This window comes from Culex quinquefasciatus, chromosome 2 (assembly GCF_015732765.1).
Source record: "Culex quinquefasciatus strain JHB chromosome 2, VPISU_Cqui_1.0_pri_paternal, whole genome shotgun sequence".
Taxonomy (NCBI): Eukaryota; Metazoa; Arthropoda; class Insecta; order Diptera; family Culicidae; genus Culex; species Culex quinquefasciatus.
In genome coordinates this window covers 163,610,852-163,623,168 of record NC_051862.1, presented here as the reverse complement: position 1 = coordinate 163,623,168, position 12,317 = coordinate 163,610,852, and the positions used below count along the sequence as shown (strand labels likewise).

At 36.8% G+C, this 12,317-nt stretch overlaps 1 protein-coding gene across 1 annotated transcript in view; it reads right to left on the bottom strand.

Moving 5' to 3' along the window:
• Positions 1 to 2,339: 2,339 nt before the first annotated feature.
• Positions 2,340 to 12,317, bottom strand: part of LOC6037085 (diencephalon/mesencephalon homeobox protein 1) — a 46,976-nt gene continuing 36,998 nt past the window's right edge. The window contains exons 5-9 of the mRNA XM_038255913.1: positions 9,604 to 9,708; positions 9,303 to 9,505; positions 8,987 to 9,232; positions 3,602 to 3,726; positions 2,340 to 3,520 (exon numbers count right to left, since the gene is read on the bottom strand). Coding sequence (XP_038111841.1) covers positions 3,033 to 3,520; positions 3,602 to 3,726; positions 8,987 to 9,232; positions 9,303 to 9,505; positions 9,604 to 9,708 — 1,167 coding nt within the window. The 3' untranslated portion in view covers positions 2,340 to 3,032. The remainder of the gene's footprint in view (positions 3,521 to 3,601; positions 3,727 to 8,986; positions 9,233 to 9,302; positions 9,506 to 9,603; positions 9,709 to 12,317) is intronic.

Below are 12,317 nucleotides of genomic sequence, written 5' to 3'. Positions count from 1 at the left end.
TTTTTGTTTTTTTGTTTTTAGTTTTTAGTTTTTAGTTTTTAGTTTTAGTTTTTAGTTTTTAGTTTTTAGTTTTTAGTTTTTAGTTTTTAGTTTTTAGTTTTTAGTTTTTAGTTTTTAGTTTTTAGTTTTTAGTTTTTAGTTTTTAGTTTTTAGTTTTTAGTTTTTAGTTTTTAGTTTTTAGTTTTTAGTTTTTAGTTTTTAGTTTTTAGTTTTAGTTTTTAGTTTTTAGTTTTTAGTTTTAGTTTTTAGTTTTAGTTTTTAGTTTTTAGTTTTAGTTTTTAGTTTTTAGTTTTTAGTTTTTAGTTTTTAGTTTTTAGTTTTAGTTTTTAGTTTTTAGTTTTTAGTTTTAGTTTTTAGTTTTAGTTTTAGTTTTTAGTTTTTAGTTTTTAGTTTTTAGTTTTTAGTTTTTAGTTTTTAGTTTTTAGTTTTTAGTTTTAGTTTTAGTTTTAGTTTTTAGTTTTAGTTTTAGTTTTTAGTTTTAGTTTTTAGTTTTTAGTTTTAGTTTTTAGTTTTTAGTTTTAGTTTTTAGTTTTTAGTTTTTAGTTTTTAGTTTTTAGTTTTTAGTTTTTAGTTTTTAGTTTTAGTTTTTAGTTTTAGTTTTAGTTTTTAGTTTTAGTTTTTAGTTTTTAGTTTTAGTTTTTAGTTTTTAGTTTTTAGTTTTTAGTTTTTAGTTTTTAGTTTTTAGTTTTTAGTTTTTAGTTTTTAGTTTTTAGTTTTAGTTTTAGTTTTTAGTTTTAGTTTTTAGTTTTAGTTTTTAGTTTTTAGTTTTTAGTTTTTAGTTTTTAGTTTTTAGTTTTTAGTTTTTAGTTTTAGTTTTTAGTTTTAGTTTTTAGTTTTTAGTTTTAGTTTTTAGTTTTTAGTTTTTAGTTTTTAGTTTTTAGTTTTTAGTTTTTAGTTTTAGTTTTTAGTTTTTAGTTTTTAGTTTTAGTTTTTAGTTTTTAGTTTTAGTTTTTAGTTTTTAGTTTTTAGTTTTAGTTTTTAGTTTTTAGTTTTTAGTTTTTAGTTTTTAGTTTTTAGTTTTAGTTTTTAGTTTTTAGTTTTTAGTTTTTAGTTTTAGTTTTTAGTTTTAGTTTTTAGTTTTTAGTTTTAGTTTTTAGTTTTTAGTTTTTAGTTTTAGTTTTTAGTTTTTTAGTTTTTAGTTTTAGTTTTTAGTTTTAGTTTTTAGTTTTTAGTTTTTAGTTTTTAGTTTTAGTTTTTAGTTTTTAGTTTTTAGTTTTTAGTTTTTAGTTTTTAGTTTTTAGTTTTTAGTTTTTAGTTTTTAGTTTTTAGTTTTTAGTTTTTAGTTTTTAGTTTTTAGTTTTTAGTTTTTAGTTTTTAGTTTTTAGTTTTTAGTTTTTAGTTTTTAGTTTTTAGTTTTTAGTTTTTAGTTTTTAGTTTTTAGTTTTTAGTTTAGTTTTTAGTTTTTAGTTTTTAGTTTTAGTTTTAGTTTTTAGTTTTGTTTTTTGTTTTTAGTTTTAGTTTTAGTTTTTAGTTTTAGTTTTAGTTTTAGTTTTTAGTTTTTAGTTTTTAGTTTTAGTTTTTAGTTTTTAGTTTTTAGTTTTTAGTTTTTAGTTTTTAGTTTTTAGTTTTTAGTTTTTAGTTTTTAGTTTTTAGTTTTTAGTTTTTAGTTTTTAGTTTTTAGTTTTAGTTTTTAGTTTTTAGTTTTTAGTTTTAGTTTTTAGTTTTTAGTTTTAGTTTTTAGTTTTTAGTTTTTAGTTTTTAGTTTTTAGTTTTTAGTTTTAGTTTTTAGTTTTTAGTTTTAGTTTTTAGTTTTTAGTTTTAGTTTTAGTTTTTAGTTTTAGTTTTTAGTTTTTAGTTTTTAGTTTTAGTTTTTAGTTTTTAGTTTTTAGTTTTAGTTTTTAGTTTTAGTTTTTAGTTTTAGTTTTTAGTTTTAGTTTTTAGTTTTAGTTTTTAGTTTTTAGTTTTTAGTTTTTAGTTTTTAGTTTTTAGTTTTTAGTTTTTAGTTTTAGTTTTTAGTTTTTAGTTTTAGTTTTTAGTTTTTAGTTTTAGTTTTTAGTTTTTAGTTTTTAGTTTTTAGTTTTTAGTTTTTAGTTTTTAGTTTTTAGTTTTTAGTTTTTAGTTTTTAGTTTTTAGTTTTTAGTTTTTAGTTTTTAGTTTTTAGTTTTTAGTTTTTAGTTTTTAGTTTTTAGTTTTTAGTTTTTAGTTTTTAGTTTTTAGTTTTTAGTTTTTAGTTTTTAGCTTTAAAAAAATGTTTGAAATAAGATTGATGATAATTCAATTTTGGAATGCTAATAAGACTTTTAACATTTTGTTCAACCATGTTTTATTAATGTCATTGTATAGACCACGTAAAAAAAGTTTTATGAGGAAAATGTTCGGATGATTGAAAACAATGCAAAGCGGTTTCAACGGTACTCATAATTCGTTTGGTTTATTATTCTGTGTTTACTGTTTATTTTACATATTCTGATGGCATAGTGTTTGAAAACGGTGAATTTGATGGTTTTGGAATAAATAAAGCAAATCTTTACCAGATATTGGAATCGACTTCCCTTTTTCACTGCTTATGAATATTATTGGGTCCAAACATTATGCTTTAAAACTACTCGTCGTGTACTGCTTGACGATAAATAATTTTGATTTGGCGCGTGCTATGATAATGTTATTTCGATATTTACAAATATTTGTTGAGTTTTGTTGTTGTAAGTTTTATTTCACGGGAAACATGTAAAACAATGGTTTAATCTCAAAATTTAACTATAATTACATAAGATGTTTCACTTTTCTACTAGAATTATCTTTATAAATCAAATTAAGTAATGGTGGGTAAGCGATGCTACTCGTTTCTAGTGTCTAAGTTATTGCAAGTTGTCGTGAACTGTCGTTTAACCTACTCTCACTGTACAGAATACTCAATGTGTTTAAATGGTTTAATTATTTTTATATTTTCATAGAAATAGTACGAACAAAGCTACGTGTGATTGGAAAAAGGCTACTTTTAGCAGTGTTTTACTTAAGTATGTACAACAATTTCATTTCGATACTGGTCATAATCACAATTGGTCAGAATCTGTGCCGCTAGCATCGCAACACTAATCGCTACCGGATTTGTCACCGTTGTGCCGGGGTGGCGAATCGGCCCCGCTCGGGACATTGTTATTGGTACTATTTGGGCTATTGTTGTTGTTGTTGTTATTGTTGCTGGCGGCCAACCCGTGCATTCCGAGGGCGGACATTCCGTGGCTGCTCAGATGGTGGTGCATCGACAGGTCGCTGATGAAATCGCTCGGCTTGCGGCCACCGGCCAGGCACTGTGCAGCGAGTGGCGGCAGGTGGAAGCCCGGAAAGGCTAATCCGGCGGCGGCCGCGGCCTGCAGGGAGTGCAACAGGGCGGCGGAGTGTTCCTGAGCTTTCCGGCGCAGTTCGGCCACCGAGGAGGAGCGCGGATCCGGGCTGGGGCTGGTCGTCACCAGGGAGTGCGATGATGAGGTGCACGTCGGGGAGGACGTCGCGGTCGAGGAGGCACCGCTCGTGATGGGGGACTTGACCGGACAGCACGAACACAAACCGGGGAAGGCAGCTGAATGGGTCGAGAAGAGGTGGGGAAGAACTTTAAAGATTAGGATTTTGGTTGATTTTAGGGATGAAAATGGGAGCTTACCTTTCAGATTTGGAAACAGTGGCGGGGCGAACTGTGAACCAAGGGAAGCCAAATGAGGTGGAAGGAACAGCGGGGGTGTCGTCCTTGGTTGACCGTTGTCCAGTACTGGGCGGAATCCACCATTGCTGAAATGAAAAAAATGTGAAATTTGATAAATATTTAGAATGGTAATCCACCGATAGAATATTCTTAATGTTAATGTTAAAAAAGAGCCTTTCATTTATTTGCATCGATTTTCCACAAATTTCACAGTTCAATGCACGACATTCTTCAAAGATGGCGAACGATGAAGCCCGGTTGCCATCATGCGCGCCCCATGCCCAAAAGGCACCTTCCTTCTGCACCACACACCCGGAGGCAATTATTTGCCTTGGCGAAAAGCAATTTTCCGCAAATTTGATTTCCCCCCTCCTCTTCGACGCAATTAGGGCATAAAATATAAAGGTAAATAAATTTCGGAAAATTATGTTCACGTCGTCGTAGTTCTTCGCTTTTTCAAGCCCCAGCCATTTTTGAGCACGTTTGTCAGTGTGTGACGAGGGGGTTTGATGTTTGAGTATCATCATTTTTTGTGAGTGTGATGGAGAACCAGGGAATAGGGAGGAAAATCGCCATGAACGTGAGCTCAGGTTGAAAAAAGAGTTCGTTCCGCTTCAGAATGTCAGCCAATGCATCGTGGAAATGCAAACGATGACTTTTCCTCTGTCAGGTTTTTTTCCCCTTTTCTAGACCCTCAGGGAGGTAGGGAGGAGGAGGAAAAATGCAAATTCAAATAAAATGAATAAAAAATAGATGATCTGATAAAAATTGATATCTTCTCTATAGCCTGATCTCACTCGAGGGCGGGCTGACGAGCGTAATCAGCCCTGATTTGGAATCCCAGTCGTGCGTTACGTTGAACCGGGTCGAGCGGAATTCTTTCTGTACGGAAAATCGATCCGGACACTGACTTCAACCAGACTGACTACCGCTAGGAGCCAGTGCGATGGTACTCGAGTGAGGAAAAAACGGTACATTAAAATTTGATTCAAATCGATTTTGACAAGGGTAACCTAATATCCCTCCCAGAGGAGGTAGGACAAGCGATAGTACACATTTTGCTTCTGAGAATAAAGTTGATGTGAATGCTGTGTGAGTTGGCGGAGAATTACCCATTAGGAAACTCTTGTTTTTCATGTTAAAACGATTAAAATAATAGTAGAAAATTCATTGATATAGGACTCTCTCAAAGAATCACTCTTCAAGTATGCGGATGATCTTAGTACAAAGTCCAGGCCACAAGCGAGCTTCTATAATAAATTTGACAACGAGCAAGTCTCTGAGACATTTTTGTATTTTTTTATTTGGATGAAAGTTTGTGTGTAATTTTTTATGACTAAGAAGTCATTTTGCATAATTAGTTCGTCCATACAAGTTATACAATTTTGGCCGCTTGTGTGGACTAGGCTATTAAAATATTCAAAAATCTGTGCGAATTTTTTGATCGAATGTCTTCGGCAAAGTTGTAGGTATTCACTTAGGACTTATCAAAAGAAAAAAAACTAGTTATGCTCTTAACTAAATTATCCATTTTTTTGTTGCATAGTTGGTCAAAACTCCATTAGTATGAAAAATCTTGTTTTTTCTGAAAAAGCAATAGAATATGTTGAATCAAATATATTCTTAATCAGGAAGGTGAAACACAACATTATAGTGGTTCACACTCAGTCGCCAGCCAGCGACAAGTTAAGACGTGTTTTGCTCGTGTTGTCATCTCGCGTGCTTGGAAGTTTTTGACAGATGGAGGTGGAGGAATCCTCCGAGGAGGAAGATTTTCGTCCCGTCCGCGGGAATCGGAAGCGGAAGAAGTCCAGCGAGGTCACTGGAATCGGCATCGAAGGAGAAAAAGTTGAGAAGACCCTGCTCAACAAAAACAAGTTCAGCCCGCTAGCGGATAACAAAAACAACAACAATGCCAGCCCAGCAGGAGGGGGGGACGCCCCGGCGGTTCCACCACCCGGCCAGTCGGCAGGTAAACAAAAGCAACCACCTTTGGTGGTGAAGAACACCACGGATTTTTACAAGCTCGTGGCGATAGTGGAAAGTTGTAAATTAGGTTTCAAACCGATTTACAAACTAACCCGATTTGGAACCAAGGTGACCTGCTTCTCTGTCAAAGATTTTGACAAGTTGCAAGAGCTACTCAAGAAGAAGAAAGTAGAATTCTACACCCACGATCGGCGGAGCGAACGAAATCATCGGGTGGTTCTTCGTGGTTTTCCTGATGAACTGAAACCGGACTAGGTCAAGTACCTTCTGAAGAGGGATCTCAAGCTGGACGCGCTGGAGGTGCATACCATCAAGCGGAAGGAAAAGTCCACCGTGGACGAAACTCCGTACATTGTGGTCTTCCCCAAGGGATACACCAATCTGAAGAAGTTCTCTGCAATGAAAGTTGTGGCAAGCACTATCATCCGGTGGGAGGCCTACCGGAACAAGCGGCCGAACGTTACCCAGTGCAGGAACTGCTTGCAGCTGGGTCATGGAACCAGGAACAACTGTGGAGGTCCCCACAAGACGGACGAGTGCAAAGTCCAAGAAGCCGAGCCGAAGCGGTGTGCCAACTGCTCTGGATCCCACGAAGCCACGGACCGCAGCTGCCCTAAGCGTGCGGACTTCATCCGGAGGCGCCAGCAGGCGTCGAATCCGAAACCGCCGGTAAGGAAGGCGGAGAAGCAGAGTCCAGCAGTACCGGCGTTTACGCCGGCGGAGTTCCCTCCGCTGCCGGGCGCAGTTCCGGACGGAAAATCCAAGGATCGCCCTCGTCCCGCAGGAAGCAGCCAAGGTGGCTCCCGAGACGGTGGAGCCACGGAGAAGGAAGCCGGGGAGGTACTCTACAGTTCGGCTGAGCTGTGGGGGATTTTCTCCGAGTACATAGGCAGGTTCAAAACCTGCAAGACCCGCTTGGACCAAGTAACCCTCGTCAGTTACATGATCTCCAAGTATGGAATTTAAGGAGTTTTTTTTGTTATTATATATTGTTATACTGATCCTCGGTCCCAACCTGGTCACAGCACCTAAAAGGACCTAATAAAAAGTAAGTTAAGAAAAAAAAAACATTATAGTGGTTGCTGAGATACAGCCTCCGAAAGAAAACCACACAAGAAAAACGAGGTTTTCGTAAAATCACTAAAATATTACTTCGGGCGTCAAAAATTAGAGTTCACGCGCGGTCATACGACCGCAAGATAATGAGCGCATGACAGCCGCATGACAACTGATTTCGGCAATTAATCAAAGGATTGATTTCTGGACCAAAAAGATGGTAATTTTCCTTAACTTTTGACTTTTCCAGTTTGGGAAAATAATGTTTAGTTTTAGAGTTAAACTTGTTTGATCATTTTTTTTGTGCTCAAATATCTGTACGTTGTGGCAACGCTGGTTCAACTTGCTGATTTTCACACTGCGGTAGTTATCCGGCTATAATCTCCTGTCAGTCACAGCGAAAGAAAAACGTGATTTTATCTCGCAATAAGCAATAACGTTGAACTTTTTTAAGTAAAGCAAAAATACTTCTGATTTTAAATATTCTCCGCCAACTCACACAGCCCCGACCCCTTTTCGATTTGCGTGAAACTTTTGTCCTTGATCACGAATTCGAGGTCCGTTTTTTGATATCTCGTGACGAAGGGGCGGTACGACCCCTTCAATTTTTGAACATACGAAAAAAGACATGTTTTTCAATAATTTGCAGCCTATGGTGATGAAATTTGGTGTCAAAGGGACTTTTATGTAAAATTGGACGCACGCTTTGATGGCGTAGTCAAAATTCCGACAAAAAACATATTTTTCATCGAAATAACACGCAAAAAGTTTTAAAAACTCTGCCATTTAATGTTCTTTTTGAATCTACATTAACCCAGAAGGATAATTTTTTCATCTAGAACAAAATTCTTCATTTTAAAATTTTGTATTTTTTCTAACTTTTCCAGGATATTTTTAAGATTGTAACAATGTTCTACAAAGTTGTAGAAGAGACAAATAAAAAAATGATATAAAAACATTAGGGGCTTGCTCATAAACATCACGAGTTATCGCGATTTTACGAAAAAAAAAAGATTTAAAAAAGTTGGTTTCTGTCGATCATGGCCGTTCATCGTCACACGCGACAGACACGAACGACGAAACAAAGAGAAACACAAAAAAATAACTTTTCCAAACCTTTTTTGTAAAATCACTATAACTCGAGATGTTGTTGTTAATTCATTTATTTCTGGCAGCTTTAACCTTCTTGGTCATTCGCTGCCCATAACTCGAGATGGTGATAAGCAAACCCCTTATGTTTGCAAAAAAAATGTAATTGTCTGTTCTACAACTTTGTAAAACATTGTTAGATTTATAAAAAAACCCTGAAAAGTTAAAAAAAACACGAAATTTTAAAACGAAAATAAATTCTGACTAAAAAATTACTCTTGTGGGTTAATGTAGATTCGAAAAGTATTTTAAATTTCCCGATTTCGTGTGAGTTGGTACCCATGTCAACATATTTAAAGTATCGTGAAATTTTTTGAATGAAGTCTCCGAGTAAATATACTCATTTAATTGCATGTCTCTTTCTCATAAACAGTGACTTTTGGAAGTCACGACATCATCATTATGCTAAAAGACAGCAAGCATAAGTGACGTGTGTCTGCTCTCCGTCCTCCTCCTCCCCCCAACAACAATTACGCAGTGTTTATGCTTGTGCAAACACCTAAACACTTTAGCACACACCCAAAGTCGCTCATAAATCTATCCCACGTGGTGAGGGGGACGAAAAGCGAACCTCGTGCTGATTGTTTTCGTATTACGGCTCGATCCGAGCCAACTGGAGCGAGCAGCCACGTGGCGGCCACTTCATCAGCGAGTGTCCGGAATTCCGGACGATGCGTTTTGCCGGGGTAATTGCGTTATTTGCGTTCGTTCTAGGGGTATTTTATGGCATAAAAATCAACGGGGAAAATGAGGAAAATTTGGCAGTGACGGTGAAAACATCTCAATTAAGGCAGAGCTTTGCATAGATGTCGGGGAAGATTTATGATTTTCTGGCAGTTGGCATTAAAGTGACATTTGAATAAACCGGAAAAGGCAGATTCTCGAGATATTGTTGAGAGGAATTCTTCAGGAAATTTTCAAATAGTCTCAACAATTTATAACACCTTATTTAAGCTTTTATGTTATGCATTCCTGGAAGAACTCCAAGCTTGTTAACATCTTTTAGAATAAAGTTCCAAATCCTTGTCTAAATCAGTTTTCTTATTGCATGAATTTTGTTGCGTTAAACTGACTCAGTTTATTCAAATTCACTAATAAAATTATATTAAAAAAATGCAGTTTCCTAGAGAATTGCATCTTTTCAATACCAACCTCTCCCCGAAGCTCCCGAAGAGGTGACTGCTGAAGCTGTGATGGGTGGTACTGCCAGTTCCTCCTGCGGTGGTGGCCGTGCTGTGACCGCCGTTCAGAATGTTGCCGCTGCCACTGGATACCGCCGTCAGGGGGCTGGAAGTGTCCGCACGTGTCGACGTCGTCAGCGAAATCGGCCCGCCGACCTCGATGGGGGAATCCGCCGTCACGGACGGGGACGGGCTCAGCTCCGCCTGGTGGGAATATCTGAAAATTGAGAAATTACACAACATTGTTTAAGAATCTTCAACTCCCAACAGGGAAAAGCTAAACTCACTTCAACCCGGGTGACGGCGTTCCGGCGCTGTTCGAACCAGACTGAGTGTTCATCGAGTGGTGCATCTGGTTGTTGCCGGAGTGAGGCCGATCCGGTTCGGAGTCCATCCGAGGACTCATCGGTGGGGCACTTGAGCTACGCATGTCGTCATCGTCGGCGTCCCCGGTAATGTCCGGGCTTGAGTCACGACTGTCGGTGTCCAGCTAATGAATGAGCAAAAAAAAAAACTCGATTAGACCCTGAAGTGACCTTTGTAGGGGAAATTTTCTTTGAAATAATTTGGTATAGCAGGTCAATTTACCTTATCATTCATTAACTGAGGATCAGACCCGTCTCCACGTTTTCGCTGCTCCTCCTTTAGCCGTTCGGCCTTGCGCCATTTGGCACGGCGGTTTTGAAACCATACCTGTAAAAATTGATAAAATATTTAATCAATGATGTGATCACTTATTCTGAAGGGATATGTACTCGACAGTAAAATAAGCTGTTTGTCTCAGATTGTAAATTTTTATTTTTTTTAATAACATTCAGAATAGTCTGATTGATTTTATGACTTGTTTTTGGAACTACAATGTTATAATTGTACAAAATATTTTGTAAAGAATCTATTTTTTTCATGATTTTATTAAGTTTTAGAGATATCTTTCCTCGTTTAACAGTAAACCATTAAAAAATAAGGCAAAAAATACTGTAAAGTTAAAAACTGCATTAATGGTATTAAATTGAAATTAAATCATTGTAACTATCTAAAATTAAGATAAAAAACCCCAATATTATTTATCTATGGGTAATTCTCCGCCAACTCACACAGCAGTTGCCCCGACCCCTCTTTGATTTGCGTGAAACTTTGTCCTAAGGGGTAACTTTTGTCCCTGATCACGAATCCGAGGTCCGTTTTTTGATATCTCGTGACGGAGGGGCGAAAAAAAGTTTTGAAAAAGTTGGTCGTCATCGATCATGGCCGTTCATGGTCACCCGCGACAGACACGGACGACAAAACAAAAAGAAACGCAAAAAGTAACTTTTTCAAAACTATGTTGTGTAAAATCGCGATTACTCGTGATGTTTATAAGCAAACCCCTTATGTCTACATATCAAATTTTTTGTAAATGTCTAATCTACAACTTTGTAGAACATTGTTACACTCTAAAAAATAACCCTGCAAAGTTAGAAAAAACACGAAATTTTAAAATGAAAAAATTTGTTCAAAATGCATAAATGACCCTTCTAGATTTGAAAAGAACATTAAATTTCCCATAAAATGACATGTTCCAAAATTTTTCACAGTCGAGTAACGGAAAATGGGAGAATTTTTAAAACTTTTTTAGTGTTTTTTTCGATGAAAAATACGTTTTTTCAGAATTCTGAGTACGCCATCAAATCGGGCGTACAATTTTACATAAAAGTCCCTTTGACACCAAATTTCTATCTCATCACCGTTTCAGGCTGCAAATTATTGAAAAACACCTCTTTTTTCGCATGTTCAAAAATGGAAGGGGTCGTACCGCCCCTCCGTCACGAGATATCAAAAAACGGACCTCGGATTCTTGATCAGGGACAAAAGTTAGTACAAAGTTTCACGCAAATCGAAGAGGGGTCGGGGCAACTTTTCCCGGTTTCGTGTGAGTTGGTAGAGAATTACCCCTATAATAAAATTGATTTTTTTTCTATTTTATATTATCACTTGTAAATTTAGAAAAAAAAAGTTATTTGCGGTTTTCTTTATTTTCAAATCAATTTATCAAATCGTGCTTCCCCAAAACGCTTGTTACACCATCGTAACATCACACACACACACATATAGAAAACTTCCACCCACTACCATTTAAAGCACAAAGAATTGTTTCTCTTTTATATCGTTCTCTTTTATTCTTCATTCCACCCCCTAAGGCAAGTGGTGTCTGTCTGTCTGGCAGCATGTAAGGGAAGAAAGGGGGTGGGTGTGGGTGTAATTGGACCATTTTCTTGCAAGGCGCATGTGCACTCAAACAAAATGGTGCTTCTCCGTCACAATGGGTTTTCGCCGAACGAAACGTAACTGGTTTGATGGTATTTGTGGGAATCAACCCCCTTGTCTGATTGGGGGTTGAGGGTGGAAGGAGGTGGTTAGCAGAAATGGAGAAAAAGAAACTGTTGGTGATATGTGTGTATATAACATTTAGAACTCAATCAGCAAATTTGGGTGGGTGTGAGTGGGTTTGAGTGTTGTTATCCTTGTGGTGGTGGCTTAAGGTGATTTGTCTGCGTTTCTCGAAAGGAAACCAATGAGAGATCCGAAAATTCAATTTGGTTCGTTATTTTGGAACTTGATTTGGTGTATGAATTATTTGGATCTTTAAGTTGATTTAACGTACTTTGGTGTTTTTCGAACTATACTTTTGTAAAGTGAAATTTTAAATGTTTTTAAATTGAGAGCATGTGAAGGATATTTTTTTGTTGATTGATATAAAAACTGCATTGTTATTGAAAGGTGCGTGACAACTAACCCAAGCAATGCAATTTAACTTAAATTTACTCCTTCTATCGGATGAGGAAGTAAAACGTCGGTCCCGGCCTTGGTTGTTGTTAGGCCGTTAAGTTATTCCAGGTGTAGGAGTCGTCTCCATGCCATAAGTACAAACAACACACCAAACCAAGCCTACTCCGGTGGAATCGCTGGCGGCGGTTGGACTCGTAATCCAAAGGTCGTCAGTTCAAACACTGGGGTGGAAGGTTCCTTGGAGTATAAAGAGGTTTGGGTGCTCTCCCCATTCAAAAGCCTTCGGCCTCCTTGGTTCGAGCAGAAACTTGCAATAGAGACCACAAAAGACCCAAAAAAAATCAAACCATCCACATTAACGACCCCCGGGTCTTTTGTGGTCTCTGTTGCAAGTTGCTGCTCGAACCTAGAGTCCGAAGGCTTCAATGGGGAGAGCACCCAAACCTCTTTATACTCCAAGGAACCTTCCACCCTAGTGTTTGAACTGACGACCTTTGGATTACGAGTCCAACCGCCGCCAGCGATTCCACCGGAGT